Source organism: Prionailurus bengalensis, chromosome F2, assembly GCF_016509475.1.
Source record: "Prionailurus bengalensis isolate Pbe53 chromosome F2, Fcat_Pben_1.1_paternal_pri, whole genome shotgun sequence".
NCBI lineage: Eukaryota > Metazoa > Chordata > Mammalia > Carnivora > Felidae > Prionailurus > Prionailurus bengalensis.
In genome coordinates, this window is record NC_057353.1 from 5,439,207 (window position 1) to 5,466,181 (window position 26,975).

At 38.9% G+C, this 26,975-nt stretch overlaps 1 protein-coding gene across 3 annotated transcripts in view; it reads right to left on the reverse strand.

The window, feature by feature from the left end:
* The window catches only part of RB1CC1 (RB1 inducible coiled-coil 1), a 93,871-nt gene that overhangs the window by 52,219 nt on the left and 14,677 nt on the right, over positions 1-26,975 (reverse strand). For all 3 annotated transcript variants that reach the window (XM_043601067.1, XM_043601066.1, XM_043601068.1), the window contains exons 2-8: positions 17,062-17,176; positions 16,020-16,141; positions 14,660-14,786; positions 14,315-14,485; positions 8,045-8,247; positions 6,245-6,671; positions 1,258-1,428 (exon numbers count right to left, since the gene is read on the reverse strand). In XM_043601067.1, the coding sequence (XP_043457002.1) occupies positions 1,258-1,428; positions 6,245-6,671; positions 8,045-8,247; positions 14,315-14,485; positions 14,660-14,786; positions 16,020-16,090 (1,170 nt within the window). In that variant the 5' untranslated portion in view covers positions 16,091-16,141; positions 17,062-17,176. The remainder of the gene's footprint in view (positions 1-1,257; positions 1,429-6,244; positions 6,672-8,044; positions 8,248-14,314; positions 14,486-14,659; positions 14,787-16,019; positions 16,142-17,061; positions 17,177-26,975) is intronic.

Consider the following 26,975-nt stretch of genomic DNA (forward strand, 5'->3'; position numbering starts at 1 on the left):
TAACTTTCTTAATTGGATAAAAGGTTTCTATTAGGACAAAGAGAAAAAATAAACTACTAGAAACATTATAATTGTGAAATAACCCTTCCTGTAGATCAGAAATTAAACAAGGACACCATTATCACATTCTACTCAGCAGCGTACTAGGATTCAATCAGTGTAAATGCACAACATAAAGGGATCCAGTTCACACGGTGGCTGGATACACAATCAAACAAAAAAAGGAGAGTCTGTGAATTACAGATGAATTCAATTAAGAAACTATAAAAATGCAAGTAAGTATTTTAAACTTTATTTAAAAAGAATAAAGCAAGGATATACATGTTTTATCTACCTACAACATACTGCGTATAATGCCATGCAGGTGAAGCAAAAAACATCAGTACCCACTTAAAATGATTTGTATGTTCTAATGTAAGAACACATTTGGAGGGAAAATATTGGCAGAGGAAAGTTAAACTAGAAAAGTGTGTGTTAGAATCAAGATTATACAAGTCAACTCTTTTGTCAGAGTACTTTCGAGGGTGGGTCACTAGAGTGGCAGGATATGTCTAGGCTAACCACTCTTTCAATTCCATCACTTTAACCTAACTTGACAACAGAATTCTTAGAACACTGCATTAAATTTGACCTAAAAACCTAAGTATTCGTAACCTGCAAGATGTCATATTTTCCTCCTGTACCTTTACAAATCTCATTTATTCTGGGGCATCTTGGTGGCTCAGTCAGTTAAGTGTCCAACTTCAACTCAGGTCGTGATCTCACGGCTGGTGGGTTCGAGCCCCACACAGGGCTCTGCACTGACAGCTCAGAGCCTGGAGCCTTCTTCGGATTCTGTGTCTCCCTCTCTCTGCCCCTCCCCTGCTCGCACTCTGTCTTTTGCTCTCTCTCAAAAATAAACAAACATTAAAAAAAGAGAAAAGAAAAAGGAAAGAAATCTCATTTATTCTTTTGTAGTCTTTTGAGGGGGAGCAGGAAGTACTCAGATGTTTAGTACAAGGGCTGTTTTATCATGTTCCTTCCACATACGCTTTTTCCCCAGCCGTACACAACATCTTCACGGTTTATCTTTCAGTTACTACCTGAAGTGGTCTCGGCTTGCTTTATTTTATCAAACCTGAACATTAAGAACACGCCATCTTCCTTAACAGTGAAGGATGAGGTGAAATGACGGTGCACAGCAAACTGATATCGCACATAAAATACTGGTAGAGAAACTACAAAGAGCTTTTCCCGAGAGAAGTTTGGAATGGGCACCTGAGCGAGTTCCTTCTGTTCATTCACCAGTCGGCTGCAGCTAGCGATCATCTGGTCCAGGGCATAGAGCCGGTCTTCAAGTCCTTTAATGGCTTTCATATTCTGATTATCAAGTTTGGCAATAGTTTGACGGCATTCTGCTATAAATGGTCGAATAATCCTTGGATCAAGCTGAACAACAACAAAAGACATGAGTGAAGTTTCCAGCAAATACTTTAAAATACATTTCTCACTATTCTGATACACAGCTTCAGAGGAAAAAAAATTGAAAAATACAGAAAAGAAAATGCACGGGAATCTAAGTTATACTTTCACAAAACTGAGAGCAAGATAATTATGTTAATAAAAAATTACTGATTATACTGGAATACACAATTAGGAATTCCAGGAAGTATACTGGAAATTGGAATTGGAAGGCAGAATTCCTGGCATTCTACCTTCCAATCAATGCCTCGATGTCATCAGTCCTCAGTGTCACACCGTAAATGTTATTTTCATGGTCTTGTAAGATAAAGCAGAGTTAAAAACACGATTTCCCTCAAAATGTATCAACATCTTCAAACTTAATTCCCTCCTACAGATATCTTTATTTTCAGCCTCTATCTCCTAAAGAAATCTGCTTGATCAACCCAACTTTCTTACTCTTCCACAAATTTTCTGGAATTCATGAAACCTAACAAATTTCTCTCTACGTCCTTCCCCTTCCCTTGAAAGAATACACTGGCAGTGGTTTTCACATGTCGTCTCCGGAACTCCGGAAGCTTTCGGGCATCACCTCACTGGTTCTTCCACGGTTCCCTTCTCTGGCTCCTGTTTTCTCATTCCATAAACACAGATGATCCAGGACTTCGTACTTAGCCCATTTTTACTCTGTCTTGTGTGATTTCAGAATGAAGCATAATTTCTATGAAGCTCCCAACCCTTTTGTAACGCCTGATCGTTCTCATACATTTTCAGCCTGTTTCTGACACCTTCCTAATAATATCTCCGTGTGAGTATCAACCACAGTATCTTCTATTTCTAATTATAGTTGTCTCCTGTTGAAATACCCAAATGGCTTCCCTCTGCCCACGATGACATCCAAAAAACATAGCACACAATGAAGGCTTCAGTGATTGGCCGGGTATGAGTAAATCCTTCCAGGCCTATCCTCTTTTCAAACTGAATTGCTCATTACATCCAGACAAGCCCTGTGTTTCTCTAGCTCTGATCTCTGTTCATACTGATTATCCTGCCTAGCTGTTGAAAAGCCCATCTCTGTCCTAGTCAAATATTGCCTCCTTCATGATGCCTTCCCTAATCTCTACAATCAAAGGGACCATAAATTATTTAACGTACAGTGTTTGGTACAGAGAGGACATACAAAAGCAGTTAAAACTCAGCTATTTTATTGTTATTATCAATAATCCAGTGTAATTTATAAGAGGCTGCATTTGTAACACTACAAAAAAGTTAACAGAGGCACTACTTAAATACAGGCAGCCATCTGCCTATTAATGAAAACTTGTGCGTACATTAACATTTTCTCGCTTTTCTTAATTTCATGGTAACTGAGTCTAATCTGTATTCGTTTCTGACCCAAGATATTGTACAAACCAAAGACTAGCTACAAATCATTAAGACGATAAAGAGCTAAAGAAAGGATTAAAATAGATTCAAATTTTTAGCCTGTACAAAATTGCAACTACACAGACTTCAGACAGCGATGATTTAAAGAAGAAAAAACAACCCCCAAACCAGAGCTCCTGATTCTGATAGTTCTGTATTTCCTAATTCATTGAAAGTACGATGCAACTACACTGACAATATTAATATGGAAGAGCATTTTGTGAATCACGTGAGCACAGGCTATGTAACCTGACTTCCTAAAATCTTACTCTACTTAATGGTTTATTCCATTTTTCCACACGTAATAAAAAATAAAAACTCCAAATAGAGTCTCTGGAGCAATTTTTTAAAATAGTATCTTAAACCACAGAATCCCACTAATAATTATTTAGCAAATTTTCAGCAACCGAACACAGTCTTACACTATTTGTCCCTCTCGGACTCTTCCACCGACATCTACAAAGACTAACATTATTGTTGTCTTAGAAGAGAAGAAAATAAAATTTTCTCATCCTCACCATTCTTTCCATCCCACCTCTAAATGCATGCCCATTGCATAAACAATATTCCAATAAGATCACAAGAATCATGAATGAAACACTCAACCAAAAGTCAACAAATTACACTGGTATTATTCTGAACAGCTTAGAAATGAGCTAAATGTGCATGTTTCCAACTATTCATCATCAGGTGTATGAACGTTTGCCTTTTGTGGTATAACCTGAACTAGAATATCCAAGATTCGTTCTAGTATGAACACACTACGACCTAAGAAAATATGCGAGTACACAAAAACGCAGAAACGACTCGAAATTTTTCTTGGTACGTGAGGGGAAAAGGTAGGTTGTGAGAATCCCCCAAGTATTATAAAACAGGATTCCAATGCCATATAGATGGGCAGGGGCAATCCATAAAGGCAGTGCCAGGATTTAAACCCTTCTGATGTCCAATCTTAGGCTAGTTCCGTGACGCCTACATCTTGACTTGTTTCCTGAAAGAAGACACTTGATTTTGCCAGTTGGAGATACATGTTACAAATGCTGCTGAAACTGGGATCGGTATGTAGAAAGGAAGGCTTCGAACAGAACTTGCTTTGAGAAGAGGAACATCAAATCTTGGCACATTTTAAAGTTCACTGGCAAAAAGTACTACTATCAGAATCAAACAGGTTAGTTAGCTGTTTTGGGCAACTACGTAACAAATGTGAGATCAAAGGAAGGCACCCTGTGACTCGAGAGAAGTCCTACACTCCGTTCAATATGTCTTTAGAATCCCACTAGTAGTATTAAGAATAAATACACAAAACTACCACGAAAAATATTAACCTTATAAAAAACACCATGGCAAGTGCAATTTATTATGCAGTATATCCCAATACAACATCCCACACTGTGTAAAATACAGGCAGATATATATAAACAAATTCTTCAAAATAGGTTTTCACTGCTTTTGAAGAAATTTTTTTAAATCTAATGGGCATGCTCAACTAAAAGAGTGCTGTATTACAGGCAGTATTTTAAGCTATGTTAACTCGTTTCATAACAAGTAACTATAAACAGATAAAAATTTATACTCTGTTTTTACAATATAATGGCCATGTTAAGTACCACAAAGACTTCAGATATTGTTGGTATGTACTATGAAAGTAAACATTAATTCAGGTCAATAATGTGACACCCCAGTGATATTACTCTAGCTAACTTCTGGTTTCGGTAGCTATAAACTCTTGTGGATTTTCATTAAGCCAGGAAAGGATCGTTGTTTATTTCCCCTTGTTTTGTAACATGAGTAAAACTTACATGGCTGTGCTGGACTTCATTTAACCACGCAAACACAAAGCCAATTTCAAATCCTTTTGAATATATAGATATCTCAATCACCTAATTACAATCATGTGCTTGCCTTTCCACAATCATAGATTGGAATTTTCAGACTACTAAAATGTCAACATTTTAAACAGGAACCCTAGTTTTCACTCCTTTTAGTCAATAATCTTTACATCATATATTATATATTCCCATGCCCTGGCAAATGTCTTAATTGAAGCTTTCTTTGTTAACAAATAATAAATGGCCAAAAATAAATCCCTCCTTTAAAAGATGTCATCAAGGAAGTAGACAGTTAAAGAATTAAGAAGAAACCTAGAATTTATTTTTTTTTAGGTTTTCCATTTTGAAAGGAAATGTGCTATTTTCCAGGCAACCCAGACGAGGCACTGCCTTTCTCAATGTTCAAAGATCAAATCTCTTTTCCAATGGAGCTCCCTTGTAAACATGGTTAACTACTGTGCTCGTTATCTTTAGACAATAGCGGACTTCAAAATAGTATTTCATTATTTCTGTATTACTGAAACACGTGCCCCATCAACTTCCTTTCTGACTTCAAAGATTTTCCATCAGCTTATGGATCACATTTTAAAAGATATTTATTCCCCATGCTGCAGAGTCTTTGTAAGTATATTTGGGGGAGGACTTAATCCAAAATACAAGCTCATTATAATTATGAAATACAACCAAGAACACAACGTCTAAATTTTGAATTTCAAAATATTTCAGGCAGATATAGTATTTAAAGTTTCTTTTAGAAGTCAGAAAGACCTCCCTCAAGGGGGGATGGTGATTGGAAAGACATACACAAGGTTTTCAGGGAGATGAAAACGTTCAGTGTCTTCTTTGGGGTGGTATTACTCTGTGGCCTAACCACTCAAGAATTTGCATATTTCACTGAATGTAAATCATTCTCCCTCCTAAAAAAAGTTTAACTATAAAAATCAAATATTGTATCTTTCACATTTTCCAAAAAAACCTTGAAAGTTCTATAGCATTTATAAATGTGAATATCTGATCCATTATTAAATTAAGAAATACGATAGGCTAGAGGTGGCCAAATATTACCATTTACCTATCTACTTATATTTACAGAGAGCTCAGTACTTAAGGCATAAGAATGAAGACATTAAGACTGTTCAAGTTTTACCTAGCAGAAGTAAGAGCCCAGCTGTAGGAACAAATGAAAGAATAGGAGATATTAAAACATCTAAGTAATATTACAAGGTCAGAAAAAAAATATTGCAAACTTGTTACCACCGAAACCTTCACCATTTGAGTAGACACTTCAAGGCTCTGAACTTCAGGACAGATTTTACATCTCTGACCTCGAATAGTCATCACAAATCTACTGTACATTCATAAATAAGGTTACAAGTGAAAAGACTTGATTTATCCTTGATTTATCCAAGGGTGAATCCTTGAAGTCTCACGCCAAGGCTCATTATTTCTACTTATAATACCATTGGCCCATCATATAAAATATTTAGTATAAATAATGTAACTTCAAATAGTTGAAATGACACAAGAAATATCAAATTAACATGACTTACTCTGCTCATGGAATCAAAGCATTTCCTGACCAATGATTCCACATCATTAGGTCTATCTTGAACATTTATCCAGTCTAACAAAGAAACATTAAAAAAAGGCAGATCACCGTCTTTAGCATCTACTGAGGTTTCATCCTGCGGGACAGTACTTTGACAAGATTCCCTCATTTCTTTTCCACTTTCAGCATCTGCGGTATCTGGGGCTACGTGTTCCACTGACTTGGGAAATGAGGTTAACAAAGACGGGTTAGTTGTTCTAGGCATATCAGGAGAGAGCACCAGTTCAGTGGAGGTTTTCATTTCAGCCTTTTCTGAGCCTTCATGTTCAGGCAAAGAATCCAGTCTTCCCAAACATTCCCTGTAACTATGTCTGGTTAGGCACTCCAACAGCGGAATCTTGGCCATGACTGAAACCGCAGTTCCTAAACTTAAAATACAAAAGATCTGTCAGTAAAATAATGGGACTGCTCCAGTCAGAGACTAGCATTTCCAAAGAAATAGCATTTAATTGTTACACACATAAATACTACCATCTATTTTTTACATTATAAATACATAGTCTATGTTCTTTAAAAGAAACCTACTTAGAGGTTAACTAACACACGAACACATTAAAATACCACTCTCGAGTAAAGGTGGCCAGCTTATACTTAACAAGTGAACAGTTGGTGTTCATCAAACCTTGAGACATAAAAAAAAATCAAATTTACAAAAATGATTTACCACAACAGTCCCTTCAGGCAATCAAGTATTTTTTGATGAGCTGAAAGCACAGGATAAAATTAACAGTCCTAAAAAAGACTAAGGTAACTCTCACGTTCATTACACCCTATAGACAGGTAGATGTATGCTGTCGAAAGCTATGGGAAAGATGAAGTGATGATGAATTGATTGCTGTAAAAACATCTGCGAAATGCTTTAAGCTCTTACATGAAACTAATGTATCTAAGAGAACTTTCCAAACAACAGTCGGTTGAAAAGGCTGTCATATAAACAAACTCTTAAAGACTTTCTAGTCTTAAGTAATCACTCCCTTCCTTCCCGAGATCTGTCCTATTGGCAAAGCCAAAATCTAATTCATACCTCAAAATAAAAAATCTGAATTAATAAGGTTCATTTGAATTAGGAAGATGTTACTTCTCTCCAATTCAATTCAAAGTTAACAAAAAATGTAAAAACAAATGAAAAAATGAATGTAGAAAATTGAAAGCAAACACACACAACATAGAGGCTACACTCATGCTGAATTATTGCTATGTTTTTATATTCATTATAGCCCTTTTCCAAAACAACCACTAGCTATCAGATGTGCTTATATGCAAAGAACCAGAAAACCACCTAAACGCCAGCTAGAACACAATGGCTTCTTTCCATCTCAGCAAGCCTACATCATATGGCAGTATTTAAAGACGAAAACAAAATTTTCCTTGATTGCCAAATGTTTGAAAACTTTTCCGTTTCCATTAGATGTGTTAGGTTTACATTTTGCCTTTAGTGTAAAGTTGGTAGCAGGGCAAGGAGGAGGCAAAGATTCTTGGGTTTGTAAATGATTTCCAAAGTATCTTAAGCCCTTTACATAAAGAAAACAAGGTAAGAAAAAGAAATGTGGGAGATCCATAAAACAGGTGGTGAATAAAATTGACCATAATTTTAAAATTTCAGAATCCGTAAAAGTCATCAGAAAAGTCTCAAAAAATGAACAATTATTATACAAGCAATTATCAGAAATGAAATCAGTTACTAAAACAACTGAGAAGGTACTTTAACCAAACGTTTTATCCATTTTAATGGCAAACATACTGAGTAAGTTTTAACTTGATGTCTTCTATGGATTGCAGATAATTTGAATAAATACTTTCAAACTTGAAAAGTAGCTTTTGGTAAGAATTTGAACAGTCCTCCAGATTGGCCATGATTGCAGCCCAGCCTTGGTGTTGAAGGTGTTCATCATGGACCAGACCCTCACAGAAAGAGCAAAGTTTCTTGGCAACTTCATACATTTCCTGTATCGAAAAGGAAGAAACACAGTAAAAGAAGGTAATGTTTGCATATGTATGTTTACCTGTATGCATGTATGCAGTGTAAATATATTTTAAACAAAGCATGACAAGGCAATGTTTTAGTTTATCTTATTACTACGGTTTGTTGTTGCGACAGAAAGGAGGAAGAAACGCCGCTGGGACTATATGTTGGTGGAGCATCTGCAGAGGACAATTCAAAGATAACTATTAAAAGTAAAATGGCATCTATCGTCAGGCAGTGATTCATCTTGTAGAAACTTACCCTATAAAAGCTTAAAGAAATGAACAAAAAAACACTAAAAGGTTCTTTATTTCAACTATCAAATGAAATAGAACCCACCTCACTGTCTATCTACCAAGAAATTATGTGCGTCTATACAACGCAATCCATTTAGCATTCAATAAGATGAAGTATCTTTATATACTCATATAGGTGTGAATAGTAGTTTCTTTACATCTCATAAAGGTATGAGGAGATCAATACACATTATTAAAATTTAAAAGGTACAGTGCTTGATTCATAAAGTGAATTTTCCATTTTTACTACAATATCAAAATCAATTATGGGTGACTACAGATCCAAATGTAACAGACGTTTTTCTAAAAAGGAGCGCTCGTGGAAGACAGCATAGCAGACACACACCAGCACCTCTACCCTGGCTGCTGCCTTCGTATCTCTGAGATAAGCACATGTTCCTTAAATAAGACCCAAGAGCAAAAGTATTGACAAAGTGGACATTAAACAAAGAATTTTAATTCATCACGACACGCCATTAGTTGAATGAAAAGGCAAAAGGCAAGCAACAGAGTGGCAGAAGATATTTTCAGCATTTAAATACACAGCTTACATAAAGATGATATAAAGTCCACTCTAAATTAATTACATAAAAATTAGCAACCCAATAACGAGTAAGAAATTAGAAGAATAACTTCACAAAACGGGTATGAAGAGTCTCATAAACATATGGAAACCTGCTCATCCTTATTAATTATCAAACAAATACAAATTAAATTACAATGGCCTCCCACCCATCAGAACGACTAAAATTAAAAGCACCGAGAAAACCAAGTATAGTGAGTTTGTTGAGCAAGCAGAACATTCGATGGTGGGTACAATCACTTCAAACGCTAGCAGCACGTTAGCAAACAACGTGCAAAGATATTCACAGCAGCCTGAGCCCCAACAGTCTAAAACCTGAAACAGTATCTATAGATAAATAAGCCGTGGCATATCTGAACAATGGAAAACTGCTCAGCAATGAATACAAACCATTAACGCATGCAATTACGTGAACGAATCTCATCAGGAACATAAGATGAATGAAGGAGGCCAGACACAATAGAAAACAAACTATAATTCCATTTATTTAAGGTTCTAAAAGAAGCAAAGCAATCTATGGTTTTAAAGTCAGGATATTGGTTGATTTTATGGAAAAGCGATAATGACTGGGAGAAAGCATGGAGGAGGACTTCTTGGGGTGACACCATATTTTAAAATTTCACTTTGTGAAAATGTGCTAAAAATGAATGTGCGATAATTTGTACTTTTTTTTTTAATTTTTAATGTTTATTTTTGAGAGTGAGACAGAGCATGAGCGGGGGAGGGGCAGAGAGCGAGCGAGGGAGACACAGAATCGGAAGCAGGCTCTAGGCTCTGAGCTGTCAGCACAGAGCCTGACGCGGGGCTCGAACCCACAGACCGCGAGATCATGACCTGAGCTGAAGTTGGACACTTAGCCGACTGGGCCAGCCAGCCGCCCCATAATTTGTGCATTTTCTAATATGTACATAACTCAGTAAACAAAAACCTATTATTAATTTTACTAATGAAGGTATCTGAGTCCAAGGTCACACCACAATTGGGGTGACCAAATTTCAACTCTGGCAAGGTGAATCTAAAAGATCACACTCCTGTCATGGTTGTAGCACCTCTACTTCCTTTTAAAATGCACGGACATATTCATGGTTTGGGTTACGGTAGCTCTGAAGTGTGTTTTAAAATCTGAGAAAGACGTTATTTCCTCTACCTGCCTATTTCTCTTAACTTTCCTAGATATTCCTGGACACTGAACCTTCCCCATAAACTTAAAGGCCACTTTATTTAAAACAAACTGAACAAAAAAACTCAAGAGCTCCTCCTCACTCTCCAAAGCAAAAATGCTTCATCGTGGCAACTCTGAGTGCAATTCATTAAGTGCATGAATATATTAACGTTATGATTGGAAATATTAGGAACAGTATGTCTTTTCATTGATTTATACTTTATGTTCTTAAATAGCATGTTATGTATTTTTTCTTGCTACTGAGACTACAATGTATTTTCCATTTCTATTCCAAAGCAGGGCCCAGTACCGAGAAATGTGAATGTTTATATATTTATCACATATCCAAGCCACCTTATCAAAATTCTTGATAGAGTTTTATTAAATCCTCTCGAACATTCCAAATATACAACCGTATCATCAACTAAAATGGATGTTTTTCACTTTCTTCCATTAATTTTACCACTTCATTTTCATTTTCTTATTTCAGTACATTTCTCAGTTCCAAAAGAATACTGAATAGACGGATGGCGATTTATGCAAAAATGGCTCTAATGTTCTGCTGATTTGAAAGCGGATTATTTTCTATATTTGGCCAATTCTGTATTTTATTTATTTTGTTTCCTTCTAGAGCTAGTTTACTTGTTAGGAATAGCTGCTGGGGGTGCCTGGCTGGCTCAGTCAGCAGAGCGTGTAACTTGATCTCAGGATCATAAGTTCAAGCCTTACATTGGGTGTGGAGCTTACTTAATTAAAAAAAAAAAAAAAAAAAGGAATAGCTGCTGAATTTTAACATGTCTCATCTGGACAATTTAACACAACTCTCTGCTTTCTCCTGTATTAATGACTGAGGCAATTAATTAATAAATTTCCAAATACTGAACCACCCGTGCATCGCAATAATATATCCTCTTTGCTACTAAAATGTATTATTCTTTTGATACTCTTCTGGTTTTATCTGTAAGAAAAAATAAATACATTCCGGATTTTTGGGATACAAAAACTAAATGTAGCCCATAAGAGCTTTCTGATTTTGAGAGCGACATTAAAATATTTAATTTACTGTTTAATTATTATAAACACACATGAAGCTTACTGTTTTAACACATTTTTAAGTGAATGATTCAGTAGCATTAAGTCATTCACACTGCCACGCAACCATGACCACTATCCATCTCCAGAAGTTTTTCATCATCCCAGAATGAAACTGCAGCCAATGAACAATTAACTCAACCCTCCCTCACCCCCCAGCCTTGGGTAACTATTCTATTTTCTGTCTCTATGAATCTGACGCTTCTAGGTACCTTGTGTAATTGGGATGGTATAAATATCTGTCCTTTGAGTTTGGCTTATTTCACTTAGCATATCTATCCCTCGAGGTTCCTCCGTATTATGGTTAATATCAGAATTTCCTTCCAGACAAAGCTAAATAATATCCCATTGTATGGATATACCACATTCTGTTTCTTCATCCACTGGTGGACAGTTGGGTTGTTTCTACCATTTGGCTATAGGAAATAATTCTAGTATGAACATGTCATTACATTTTATACATCATTATATTTTATTAAGTTTTCCTGAAATTATTAGCATTTAGCCGTGTTGACAGGCCAAGACAGATCTGACTTACCTGTCTCATAAATTAAAAAAAAAATTTTTTTTAATGTTGCTTTATTTTTGAGAGAGAGAGAGAGAGAGAGAGAGCGAGCGAGCGCGCACGCGAGCATGAGCGGGGGTGGGGCAGACAGAGAGAAGGAGACACAGAATCCGAAGCAGGCTCCAGGCTCCGAGCTGTCAGCACAGAGCCCAACACGGGGCTCAAACTCACAAACCACGAGATCATGACCTGAGCGAAGTCAGGTTTAGCTGACTGAGCCACCCAGACGCCCCTCTCATAATTTATTATAAATTTCACTTTTTTCTGTTTAATGTTTTGATATCCACTTTGTCATATATAAATACTGCCATTAAAATTTTCTTGTACATGTATCTTTCTACAAAAAGAAAGTTGGCTAAATTAATTAACAAGCGGTATACTGGATTGTATTACTCTCATTACTTTATGCTTAGTATTGCTTGTATTACATCGTTTCTAGATTTTTGCTAGATTAATGAAGTTATTATTCAATCACTGCTACTCTTTATGCCCCCCCCCTCCTATTTCTGTGTTGATCCTTGCCTGGAAGAACCTTCAGTAGTTTTTAACATGTCAACTTGCATCACTAGATACTGCTAGGACTGTTTATTTCTAGATCAATCCGCACTTCATCTTCTATTTATTTAAATTGTTTTAATATAATGCATTTTAATATCATGCCTTCATTCAATCTAGTTTTACTTATTCTTTTTGACTTGTCTCTCACTTAAAAGCTACATGTCCTCTTTGATGATCCTTTGATTTTTGTACATTTTTCTTAGTATTATATTTTTCATCCAAATCAAAAAACGTTACTTTTTAAATGTGTAGGCTAAAGTTTTATTAGTTTATTTGTATACCAATATTCTTGCTCTTTTGAGTTAATCATAGAACAAATCTAAAGGACTCTTACAGAAATTCAGTTTACACAATTTGTTCTTTTAAAGCAACTTTGCCTTCTCAAAAACATTTCTAGACTGATGCTTATCAAGTATGTCCCAGAAATAGGAAGTTATTCTCTTTTTATGTTGTATCCTATGTGAAAAATGGGGTAGTTTTCACAAATGTATATGCTACACTAAAACAAACGGCCGAGATTTACTTACAAAAGCAAACGTTTAAGACTTGATATTTTGTTAATCTGTTTATTTTTATAAATGATAAATCCTCTTGTGTGGTTCTAAAGATAACATTTTTCCGTGTCGGAAAGTAAAGTAAACGTGTCTTGCTGATGACAGTTTAGGGCCAGGATCACAGCGAAGTACTGGCAATTCAAAAAGGAAAACGAAAGAGGCCTGTGCAACGACCCACGGAAATTACAGAAGCAACGTAAGAGGCATGTATTGTAAAGAGACTTTGTTCTCCTCCAGGACCTAAATGCGGATATGGAAGAAAGAATCACATTTTTAAGAATTGTGTTGGGGCGCCTGGGTGGCTCAGTCGGTTGAGCGGCCGACTTCAGCTCAGGTCACGATCTCACGATCCGTGAGTTCGAGCCCCGCGTCGGGCTCTGTGCTGACAGCTCAGAGCCTGGAGCCCGTTTTGGATTCTGTGTCTCCCTCTCTCTCTGCCCCTCCCCTGTTCATGCTCTGTCTCTCTCTGTCTCAAAAATAAATAAACGTTAAAAAAAAAAAAAAAAAAGAATTGTGTAAGCTCTCCCTTTGCTTCTGTCTACTCTAACACAGGTAACTTTACTCATCACAGCAGTGTTCAGAAACCATCACCTGCATACCATCATTTAGGAAAGAAGTGAAGAAATCATGGTTAAAACAGCTCTTCCACTCTAAAATCTTGTAACTGTTTGCAAATGTCGAATGACTAGCAATGTAGGAATCTGAAAACCAGACATATCGACCAGCAAAACATCTCCTCACGTTGTTATTTTTGTGTTTTGTCTAACAATGCGTTTTTGCTAGCTACGCGAGGATAGCTGACACACGAGGTTCCATTCCTTTCAGGTGTACAACTCTCCGCGTTGGGCTGTGCTCCCCGCAAGCACAGCCACCATCTGTCACCATCCACTTCTACGGTAATATCACCATGTTCCTTATGCTGTACCTTATATTCCCACTAATTCATTCCATAACTGGAAGCTGCATCTCCCCGGCTTCCTCACCCATCCCCCAACACCCGTCCCCGCTGGCAACCACCCATTTGTTCTCTGTGTTGTTTAGATTGGAATGCTTTTAGGAACTATCCATTTGTTAGAACATTCATCGATGCCTAAAATAAGCTGAAACCTCGTGAAAATATTACCAAGTATTCGAATAAGACATCGTTTTGTTAAGTAACCCACTTTTAACCTTAAACCACACTAGATGTAAAGAAGGACAATAATCACAAAAAATAACTATGATGATTTTTATCTTACCACCGCAAGTTGTGTCCTTGACGCAACGGTGTGAAAAACTGCAGGCATCATAAGAGATTCTTCAACTTTTATTTCCATGTCATTTTCTGTCGAAAAGGTCGTTTTCGGAATAGCGGGTGGACGATCACATAAGATCATCTCTTTGTTAAAAAGAAAAATCGGATTTGTGTCCTGTGGCAATAAGACAGCCAAAGAAACTCCGGTGAAACGCTGTGAAATACCGACCGCGCGCACTGCCCTCAACACAGGAGGCAGACACCCCTTACTCCCGGACGCCGAGTTCCCAGCTCCCTGGGCGGGGAGCCGGAGCGCGTGCGTCTGTGTGCAAGGGCTCGCGACACGTACCGTCCCAGCACTGTAGGTGCACACTCTTCGGTCCGCAGCCATGCATTCTCCTCCGTTGACCACCAGCACCTGATGCTGAATAGCAATCTTGTATTTGCTGTGAATGGCATGCTTGAGGTCTGCCACACTTTCGGGGGGAGGCACAAAAAATACTAGTTATTTACATTTCCCAGGGACAAAGTCCTCAGTATCGAAGTGGCACTGTGTGAAAATACCTGATAGATACGAATTAATTTCACTCTCAAAACTTTCCCCAAAACAGTAGTAGAAAATATAACCTTGTTTCTGGAATTAGACTCCATAAGCTGGCTGATCTCTTAGGTGAATAAATCAACCATGTGGTACATCTAAAAGTAAGTCTATAAAATACAGGCAGTAGACATATTTATTTCTGTGCTCTTTATATAACATAGCAAAGGAATATGCTCAAATTAGCATCAGGTCTGTTAAAATTCTCAGAACACAGATGTCTGTTAAAATCCCCACATCACATTACACAAACTACATGAAGTATAAATCAAGAAACTGCTTCCTTTCCCTATCTTTCAGAAAATCATTGCTTTACAGGTAAAATTGTATTTTATAAAAACTAGGACTTTAAGAAAGAAAATAAATTCAAATTCCACTTTTAAAACTAAGAATATTAATTCCACAAATTATTCATAATATCTTCCGTGTCAGATTTATTTATTCTGTACTGCTATCCAGTCTTTGCTGTTAGGGCCAAAATATAAGCAGGAATAGTTGTTACTATTTCCTCTCTTGCTGTTTGGCCCCAAAACGTAGCCTCGCTGCCCCCGACACCTCTCCCCACCTTTCACAAATATAGGAGGGCATTCATTAGTCAAATATTTGAATTCCCCGTAAAGTTGGAGAGTTATTAAGATGTAGGAGTCTTCCTAAATTGGTTAAAAATATTAAACTGATTTTATTCTCGCAACAACAAACAAAACAAATACCACTGACTTTATTCATACAAAGGAATAAAAATCAACCACCAAAATACATGGGACCGACAATATTGCTTTATGTAGCTAGCAGTAATTTCCTTAGTGGTGTCCTGGGAAACTTAAGACGAGCAATCAACTATGAAAACTTCTATTTGATAGAAATCGGTTCGTTTGTGGGTAAGTCTGTTTATCATGAATAATATATTCACACAAATGCAACAAAGCATAATTTTATGAATTTAACTTCAGCATTTGAGGAAGGATGGCAATTATACACGTAATATGCGGAGACCGAAGGTTTCAGATATCGCTACCCTTATTTAACAAAAAAAGTTTTCTCCAAATCAATACTTTAACTTTTTGCATATACAAAATGCGAAACTGATGACAATGAATGAAATACAGCTTACGTTTGCACTGTAAGTTCAGTGTCAAATGTCAGGGTAGTTCCAGTGTTAACCAGAAATACATATAACTTCATGATGATTTCTCTGGATTCTGTGAGCTTATACCTCACACTCTGATCTGGTTACTAACAGAAACAGATAAGAAGAACGGTCAGTTTTACAAACACAACAACAAATACAAATATCCTCCCATAACACATGGTGTAGTTGTACCACACAACGACGACGACGACAACAAAGTTTTTGAGATCTAAGATGGTTAACCAGACAATTCGGCAAACCCACTGCTACAAAAAATCAACAGTAGTGAGACTAATAAAATGCATAACTGTTCTACATTTTAAAAATTAGCTTTAAGGAAGAGGTCAGCAATTAGAACAAAAATTATGTGTACATTTCACACTGTTCTCATGTACCTTTCTGTATTAAGAATTAAAATTAAACATTTGATCAAAGATCTTCCTAACTCAGAAAGTTCCTCCCCAGCTGGCTCCTTAGAACAATAAAAAGCTGTCTTAAGGTTAAACTCACTAAAGGCAAGTAAGAGTAGCCACTACTTGCAAGTTAGGGGAAATGAGTTAGTTCCAACTCCTTCCACCAGCTGTCTCTTAATCTAAATTCCACCTCCACACTGAGTTAGAAATGCTCCACGAGAAACCGTGACCCTAACAGTTATATCATCTCCTTGAACAGTGGCAAGTGCACAGGTCTGGAGAAGAGAACATTCAAAACAACTCTGCCACTAACTAGCTGTCCAAGTCAAAACCTCACATAAAAAATAAACTTCCTCATTTATTAGAAGGGACAGATTTCAAGATCTAGCATTTCATTTTAACAAGTAGAGTAAAATTCCACCTAATTAATGAAAGTGATGAAAGATAATCAAGTCCTAGATGCCAGAATATATCTTTCTTTATGCTCTTTTGGAGGAAAATCATCAGGGAAGAAGGAAAAAACGAAGCCAGCCTTAAAATAACGTTTGTAAAATCATTATTTTACATGCGCTAGATAAAAAACAGTTATGAATTTAGGAACGGTGACTTACCGTCAGGCACTATGAAAAGGACTACCACTTTTCTTAAAAAGCAGATTAAAACTGGCTTATGTTTGCTTTGCTTGATATTGGCAACTGAATGGCATTACTGGTTAAACTCAGTGAACTGGAAAAGAAGAATTTCTGGATTATCACAGAGAAATAATTCAGTATATGACAACGTATGGTTATTGTTCTCTTCCTTTAAAAATTCCCTCCTGAAACTCAGTCTGTCTGCCTTCCTACCTGCACGTTCACTGAAACCACAAGAGTGTAATTTTGACCCATAGCCCTCCATTAAAAGACCTAAAACACAAGTCTCTAAAGAACTCTCCCAAACTGTCAAATTCTATAGCCATTTCTTAGTTCTTAAAATATAATGGTAAAAAAGAGCCCAGCTGTGGAGCCTGACCGCCTCGGGGTGTGATTTTGGCCCCGTTACTCGTATAGGATCTTGGGCAACTTTTTTAAGCGGTCTGGACTTATTGTTTCATAAAATGAAGAAAAGTGGGACCTGTGGCAGGCAGCCTCTAAAATCACCCCTCCGCCCCCAGGTATCCACACCCCGGTGACACCCCCGGGAATCCACACCCCAGTGACACCCCCGGGGAATCCACACCCTGGTGACACCCCACTTCTACGAGGCGTGGGCAGGGCCCATGGTCTGTGTCCAGCCGATGAAATACGGCAAGGTTAACGAGATGTCACACGACTGCTGTTCAAGATTGTAACTTGCCCGGTGCCCGCTGACTCCCTCCCTTGCCAGCTCCGATAAGCAATGAGCTGCCACGGAGGGGCCCGTGTGGCAAGAAACTGAAGTCAGCCTCGGGAAGAGGCTGAGGCTCTGGGTCTGACGGGCTGCGAGGAGCTGACCCTGACAACCACCACTGAGCCTGGAAGCGGGATCCCTCGCTGGCTGAGCCTCAGACGAGACCCCGGCCCCGGCAGACGCGTTCACTGCGATCTTCTGACAGACCTCCATACACAGGACCCAGCTGACTTATGCCCGGAAAGTGTGGACTGAAACGTTTCTTATACTCAGCAAAAGATAATAAACACAGCACCCCACATCACAGGGATATTATGAGAATTAAGGGAGAAAAAAGTACATATTAGCACAGCACTCGGCGGGGAGTAAGAATTCAATGAACAACCCTAGTACCCCTGCTTGGGCTCCTTCTCCTCTGCCAACTCTCCAGGGTTTGGGTGGGACCTCACCACCCTCCCCCCCCCCCCCCCCGCCCAAATCCAAGAGTACACTTTATCTTACAGGTTAAACGAAGTTCTCTTGTTTTCTGAAGGATTCGGTAGCTAAAAGTACGGTGACTAAAATGGAAGGAATATCGGTACCAGAGATGATTCATTAATTCATTAATTCATCTACACAGAACAAACACTTACTGAGTTTATGTATTCTGTGAACAAAACAGACAAGATCTTTCCCCTGGTGGTGATCACAATCTTGAAGGAGAAAAAGAAATTAAACGCAAAGAAAGCAAACATAAGTTGCAATAAATGCAACGAAAGAGGAGCGTGGGTACCAAGAAGGACCTACTTTGGATGTGGATAATCAAAGTAGAGCTCTATGTAGGTTACATTTAAACAGGGTCATGGGGATGAGATTAAGACTGTCCTGCGAAGGTGGAGTGAAACAGTACAAGACACAACATTTGTGAGCCTAAATATAAAATGTTTGTCATAATCACTACAGTATTCGAAGTTTTTACTGTTGTTTCCTTTTAAATATTGTTTACCTTTTTTGTTTTGGTATAACTTCACACTCAGTGAAAAGTTACAGAAATAGTACAAGAAACTCCCTTGCACCCTTTACCCAATGTTACCAACTCGGTACATTGTGCTCCATTTGCTTTATCATTTGGGCCACTTAATGCTCCATGCCTGCCCCCCTCCCTCCCTCCCCCACCTCTCTCTCTAGATACACATGTATTTATACAAATAAACATATACACATAAATACATACGCACAAGACGTATTTTTCTGAACTATCTAAGAGTAACCTGCAGACAGAGTGGCTCATTCTTCATAGATATTTCAGGATGCATACATCCTAACAGCAAGAATTTTCTCATACATGACCAGAGTTCACTCATCAAATCATGAAATTTAACATAGATGCCATATTCTTATCTAATCCACAGTCCATACTCAAATTATTGCCCCAATGATACCAGTCTTCCCCCTCAATCTAGGATCCAATTCGGGATAATATGCTGTATTTAATCGTTAAATCTATTTAATCTCCTTCAATCTGGAATACTTCATCCATCTTTTTCTTTTCATGATCTAGGTATAATACTGCCCATAGTTCATCAGAGGCTTTAGAAATTACTGTAAAGATGTCCTAGTGCCATTCTCCTATTCCGTCATCCTTACAGTAAATAAGGGAAACTCTGATAAATACAGCAGCTACTATGTGCCTTTGAAGGAACACCAATCTCTTCACCTGGTGCTCACCCTGAGTAACAGCTCAACCTAAAAAGCACAATCGTTAACAATGCTTACAAAAACAGCTACACAAAGCGTATGTGAGAATCAGTCTATATGCATAATTCATGAATAACGTAAGACGATTTCAAGGATTTCAAGGAGAGTTTTGATTGCTGTGGCCCCAGACCTGGGCTATGCTTTTGCTCCACTGTACAGGCAGACTGGATAACACTACTTGTCTTTTGTCATTTAGCTCATTTCTAACAGTCCTAAGTGATGGCAATGACAATCATTTGAGAAGCACCTCCGGACCTACCTGATAGAACACCCAATGTCTTCCTCCATTACGTATTATTTAAAGCCCTTGAACTGGCGACTTTGACGAGAGGCCTCCTTCTGAGGCTTCACTCTCTAAATCCTCATTTATTGCCAACTACCACCCAGGATGTAGGCTAGAAAGCATAAGAGAAAAATCTAAGTAGTAAAATGAATCATAACTGCTCCATGGTCTTACCACCCCAGTGGTAAGTCAGCCTACTGGCAATCCTGCAATTTGTATGGAACCACAAAAGACCCCAAATAGCCAAAGCAACCCTGAAAAAAAGAACAAAACCGGAGGGATCACAATCCCAGATTTCAAGATATGCTACAAAGCTACAGTAACCTAAACAGTATGGTCCTGGCACAAAAAGAGACACGCAGATCAAGAGAACCAAACAGAGAGCTCAGAAATAAACCCACAATTATATGATCAATTAATCTTCAACAAAGGAGGCAAGAATATGCAGTGGGAAAGACAGTCTCTTCAACAAACGGTGTTGGGGAAACTGGACAGCTACATGCAAAACAATGAAACTTGGACCACTTTCTTCACACCATACGCAAAAATAAACTCAAACTGGATTAAGACCTAAATGTGAGACCTGAAACCTTAAAAATCCTAGAAGAGAGCACAGGTACCCATTTGTCTGACATCAACTATAGCAACTTATTTCTAGGTATGTCTCCTGAGGCAAGGGAAACAAAAGCAAAAATAAACTATTGGGACTACATCAAAATAAACAGTGTCTGCACGGCAACAGAAATAGTCAAGAAAACTAAGACGAGCTACTGAACAGGGGAAGATATTTGTGAATGACATGTGTGACAAGTGGTAAATATCCAAAATACATAAAGAACTTCTATAACTCAACACCAAAAAACCCCAAATGATCCAATTAAAAAAAAAAAAAAAAAGACATGAACATGTATTTCTCCAGACCTACAAGATGGCCAACAGATACATGAAAAGATGCTCCACATCACTCATCATCAGGGAAACACAAATCAAAACCGCAATGAGATATTACCTCATACCTGTCAGAATGGCTAAAATCAACAACACAAGAAACAACAAGTGCTGGCGAGGATGTGGAGAAAAAGGAATCCTCCTGCAGTTAGTGGGAATGCAAACTAGCACAGCCACTGTGGAAAACAGCATGGAGGCTCCTCAAAAAAGTAAAAATAGAACTACCATATGATCCAGTAATTCCACTACTGGGTATTTACCCAAAGAATATAAAAAGACTAATTGGAAAAGATATGTGCACCCCTATGTTTACTGCAGCATTATTTACAATAGCCAAGTTATGAAAGCAGCCTGAGTGCCCACTCATAGATGAATGGATAAAGATGATGTACACACACACACACACACACACAGTCACAAAAGAGTGAAATCCTGCCATTTGCAACAACACAGATAGATCTAGGCAACAACACAGATAGCTCTAGAGGGTATCTTTATAAGTGAAATAAGTCATTCAGAGAAAGACAAATACCATATGATCTCGCTCATATATAGAATGTAAGAAACAAAACAAGCGAACAAGGAAAAAAATAAACAAACAAAAAAACAGACTTTTTATGAGAAGAAACTGATGGTTACCAGAGGGGAAGAGGGCGGAGGGACGGGTGAAATAAACAGGTAAAGGATTAAGAGCTCCCTTATGATGAGCACTGAGTAATGTGTAGAATTGTTGAATTACTACATGATACACCTGAAACTAATAAAACACTCTGTGTCAAGTAAACTAAAATTGAAATTAAAAAGAAAACAAAACCAGAAACATAAAATAAAAAAGGGAACAGCAAAACAAAACAACCCAGGCTAACAGCTTCCATGACCACAAAATCTTCCTTATTCACTTCATACGTCCTAAGTACACGGCACATAAAATAAGCATCACTAACACTGAGTGGTTCGTTAAATGCCAGCCATTATGCTCAGTAGTTTTATATGCAACGTTTCCCTTAGTTTTCGTAACAGAAGATATCCATATTATTACTGTTTTCTTTTGAAGGTGAGGAAACAGATTCAGAGATTACTCGACTTGCCTAAAGGTAGAAACTTAATAAATATGAGATCCAAGAGTCTGAACCCACCTCAGTTTACAACATTAATTCAATAAAAATTTCACCTGAGAATATAGTATACCCGAGGCATTTTCTTCGCTTCAGATGTTAAAGAGCAAACAATACGATAAAATCGCCTACTCTCATGAAGCCTACATCCTACTGGGCAACATGAAAATTTTATATCTACACAAACTCCATCTACTTTCAAAAAGAATAGCTACAAAAATGCAATTATTTATATTTAAAAACAATTCCAAAACATATGCTTGCACTCTTCTATGTTTTATTCTTTAATGATACGGATATTGTTGACTTAGCAATAACTACCGCTGATTGGAAACATGAACTGAAGACCTATACCAGCTACATATCCTCACAATTTCTACTGTGAGAAGGGTTGGTGTTATCCCCATCAACTCAATAACAAAACTGTGGATTCTAAAAAAAGTTAACTCATCTCTCAAAGTCACGTAACAAAAACAACCAGAGTTCAAATCGATGGCGGGATCATCGATTGATGGATGGATTGAAGGAAAGGAGAACATGAACGTGCTGCTAAAACATCTAGGAAGCACATCCCATGACTTGCTATTTTATTGTTCCTTTACAAATCCCAATACTCATCCCCCCTCACACACTCAACAATTCTATCACTTTCTACAACCAGTTTTAAGTCTTCATTTTCCTAAGGGTGCCTGGGTGGCTCAGGAGGTTATGCGTCCGACTTCGGCTCAGGTCATGATCTCAGTCAGTGGGTTTGAGGCCCACGTCGGGCTCTGTGCGGACAGCTCAGAGCCAGGAGCCTGCTTCGGATTCTGTGTCTCCCTCTCTCTCTGCCTCTCCCCCTGCTCACATTCTCTCTCTCTCAAAAATAAATAAACATTAAAAAAAAGTCTTCATTTTCCTAAAGATAATAGAAAAAGATTCTAAAATTAAGTAAGGGGGGTGGGATGGCAGAACACTTCAAAATTTAACACGGTAACGTTTTCAAATGAAAAGTCACCATCCAAGAACTGGTGTGCACCCAGGTTATGGGAGAACAAGATTCCCTTGGGTACACAGATAACACGGTTCCCTGCACGCCGCAAAGACTGGAAATTCTTCCATACTGTGGGTCATCTTTGCACGGTGGGCTTCTCCGAAAACTTCACAGATAAAGGGATGTACACAGAAGAACCTGTCCATGGTAGCCAAGAAGAACACGGGCGAGTGAAAATGCTGCCAGTGACCTCCTTTGCTCTGCAGCCCACACAGGCTGTGGGGGCACCGTTCCAAGGGACAGGTGGAGTTGCAAAGACCCACCTCCACTCCCAGTGCTGTGTTCGCTACTCAGGGTACACACTGGGGCCACCGCCACGTCAGGGACTCTGCAGCTTCCGCTGGCGGCAAGGAGTGAAACCAGTCCTGGAACGGGAGCCCCAGGTCACCTGGCCTCCTGCCGCACCTTCAGGAAGAAGGGCACCTCAGGATCTGGGAGCCTCTGGACAGAGAGTAAAACTTACCGACTGGCCTCTACCCCCAGCCTGCCAGGCCCCTATCCCTCAGGTGGCCCCCGTGTGTCCAGAAAAAAAAGCTTCAACCGATGGCAACTGAACACAAAGCGTGCCCAGCACCCTGGATGGCCCATTCTGGACACACGGGACAGGGCAAGGCAGGAGTTTTTTCTCTCGTGATGTAAACACCTACTTAATAGCCTTGATCTTGCCTCTTCACCAGCAAGGCCTAAATACTTATCTGATCCTTTACAGAAAAAGTTTGGCGGCTTCTGCTCTAAGCCTTGAGCAACCGCGGCCAGCTCAGCGAGAGCTTGCACACCCCGGCTTATCACCAGGCACCAAACAGCCAAGAGCTGAAGCCTCTCGGGAGACACGCTGGGTGCAACGGTAACACCGCATGGAAATGACAGCAGCAGGAGCAAACAGGAAGCCCTCCAGGAGACAGGCCCAATTTCCTGGCTTGCTTTCTAACAGATGACAGGACTCTGGGCAGGTCACAGTGATCATTCATTTTCTGACTTTGGGGAAGCGTGAAGTCCAAAAAAAAGGATGAATCTTTCCGTTACCTGCTTCACCATTTGAGTATCAAAGGACGTGATCTTTCTCCTCAAAACTGGCGCGTGGGACAGTGTTACAACGAGTGCTTAAGGGTTAATGGCTTTGTTGTTTTTTTTTAAAGGAGTTCCTATTAATTAGTAAGAAAACCGCAAAAATCCACAATAAATAGTGCAAGAGAAAGTTACTGAAACAGTTAACCAGTGAGAAAAATACATGAAACCTCTTCAGTAATCAAAGAAATACAAATCTCAAAAAGAGATCTTCACCCACCAAACAAACAAGAGTTCCAGCCTAAGATCCCTAGATTTTTAATCTAAGGGAAGAAATACAATACAAAAAGAAAGGACTTTAGAAACGTTCGACCCAAAAATGTCTCTTTGCACAAAACACACACTGCACAGCCCCCTGAAATAGAGGCAGTGACAACCCTAGAGCACGAAGTGCCCACACTGTCTTGTGTAGTAAAGAATCAATCTTGTCCAAAGAGAGGTGTGGCCTTGAACCCTGGCTACAAGGAGGGGAACTGCAGGTCTCTGGAATGTCCTGCTTGATAGGAGTGTCTTTGTCCGCAGGTTTTAGAAGAGTCTAACGACGGGATTTACGACAGGGCTGGTAGGACACACGGTATCGGCTCCCGTCTCCAGAAAAAATGGAGACCAAAGGACATTAGCTGGGCCTCCAGGAAGAGCCAGAGAGTGAAGTCAGCCGCCTTGTAAAGGTGATAGGGCCCAATAAAAACTCTGGACACCAAAGGCCCAGGTAAGCTCTCGGGGTGAGCATTACTCTAGGTAGTGTCACCCCCTCTGGCTAAGAGAAAGGAATGCTGTCCCCGACCATGGGGGAGGGCAACCAGAGCTCCGCTCTCTTCCACACGCTGCTCTATGTACTCTTCCCTTGCCTGCTTTTCATTTTAATTTGTATCCTTTCACTACATGAAACCATAAATAGTATAGCATTTTCCCCAAAGTCTGTGATCCACTCTAGGGGAATTCTCGAGCCAGAAGGTGGTTGTGGGGACCCGAATTTGTAGTCAGCTGACCTGAAGTGAGGGCGGGCCTGGACACCACCCAACAGGTGGCCAGTATCCAAAGTGAGAGCAGTCTTGTGGAGGTGGACCTTCTAACTCTAGAGTCGACTAGAATCATCGTACGCCCATGTTGTAGTTTCTAAAAGGAACCTTTGGCGAAGTCCAAAGGTCTAAAGTAGAAAATGTACTAACACCTAAGCCTAGAACACAGACATGTTCATACAGCAAAGAAGCTATCAAATACTAATAAGAAAGACCATGTCAAAAGGGCAAAGAAATCAGCCTGAAGGGGCTTCCATGACTAAGATGGGGCAGTTTGCGCATCAAAAGAATAAACACTTAGCATAAAGCCCATAAATGTTCACGTTCACAATGATACAGAAAAGGAAGGACAAATCCTCAGTGACTTACAGTAGCAACTCATTCTGAAACTAAAAATGGAAAGGATTTAAGCATTTATCCTCTCTTTCCTACATAAATCATACTTCAGGGTGACCAATGATAAAGAAACACCTTTTATAGAAAAGCTATTACTACAGACAGAGTATGGAAAATAACAATTTGACAATGAAATGATGGATCTAGACATCAAGACACGCTAAAATAAGGAGAAGAAATCTGGCAGATAAACTAAGCCGACAAACACGAACACACCCATCGCTTGTCACAACGCTAGACTCGTGTCTCTAGGTGTTTCAACCGGAAGTATACCTAGAAAATATTCTCACCCACCTCCCCCGAAAAACACAAATCCAGATTTATTAGACTCTACCTCTACCTACGGTTACCAATTTACAGGTAACATGGGGGACAGAGAGAAAAGAAAAATACTGTAAGAAAAACAATCAGCTAAATTCGGAGAAATAAACATTCTACAGAACAATGAGCTAGATTAACAAATGGCTTCAAAAAGAGAGGAAGAATACTACTTATTAAAAGAGAAGTAAAAGGCATAATAATCAAATGTAACATGTGGATGTGTTTGGATTCTGAATCAAACTATTATCAAAAAAACATTTTTTTTTTTTATTAAATTTTTTTTTTTTCAACGTCTTTATTTTAGGGACAGAGAGAGACAGAGCATGAACGGGGGAGGGGCAGAGAGAGAGGGAGACACAGAATTGGAAACAGGCTCCAGGCTCCGAGCCATCAGCCCAGAGCCTGACGTGGGGCTCGAACTCACGGACCGCAAGATCGTGACCTGGCTGAAGTCGGACGCTCAACCGACTGCGCCACCCAGGCGCCCCAAAAAAAAAAAACATTTTTGAAGTGTAGAAATCTAAAGATGGATTAGGTATAGATCATATTGAAGAATTCCCATTCCTTTGCAGGATGATAATGGCATTTCAGTTATGAAATAACGAATTCTGAAAACTTAATATGTAAAATAGTATTTGAGATGTTTTAAAACAGTCTAGCAAAAACAAAGTCAGGAAGCGGGAGAGAGAGGGAAAAGTCAGTTGGGCAGAAGGACAGATAAGATCAGCAAAATGCCGGTAACTATTAAAGCAAATGAGATGGGACAGTTCAGAAATTCCCTATAATATTCTCTCTACGTAGAACAAACAGATGGTTACCAGAGGGGAAGAGGTGGGGGGATGGGTGAAATAGGTGATGGGGATGAAGGAGTGCACCTGTGATGACCAGCGCCCGGTGACGGATGGACGTGTTGGATCACTATATTGCACACTAAGACTGTACGGTAGCCAACTGGAATTAAAATAAAAACTTAACAAACATATATTCTCGCTACTTTTGTATATGTTTGCAGATTTCCATAAGACAGTACAAAAAATACCACAAGCATTTTGACAATCATATTCAACGTTCACATTACAGGTGGGAATCTACTATAATTATGATCTCGCTGGAAAAGCAATTGGTGTTCATGGAGTAGGTAGGTAAGTCTTATAAACACACATTTCTCTTCACCTAGTAATTGTATCGTAAAAATCATCTTACAGAAATAATCTGAGGTATAGTTGAAGTATATACAAAA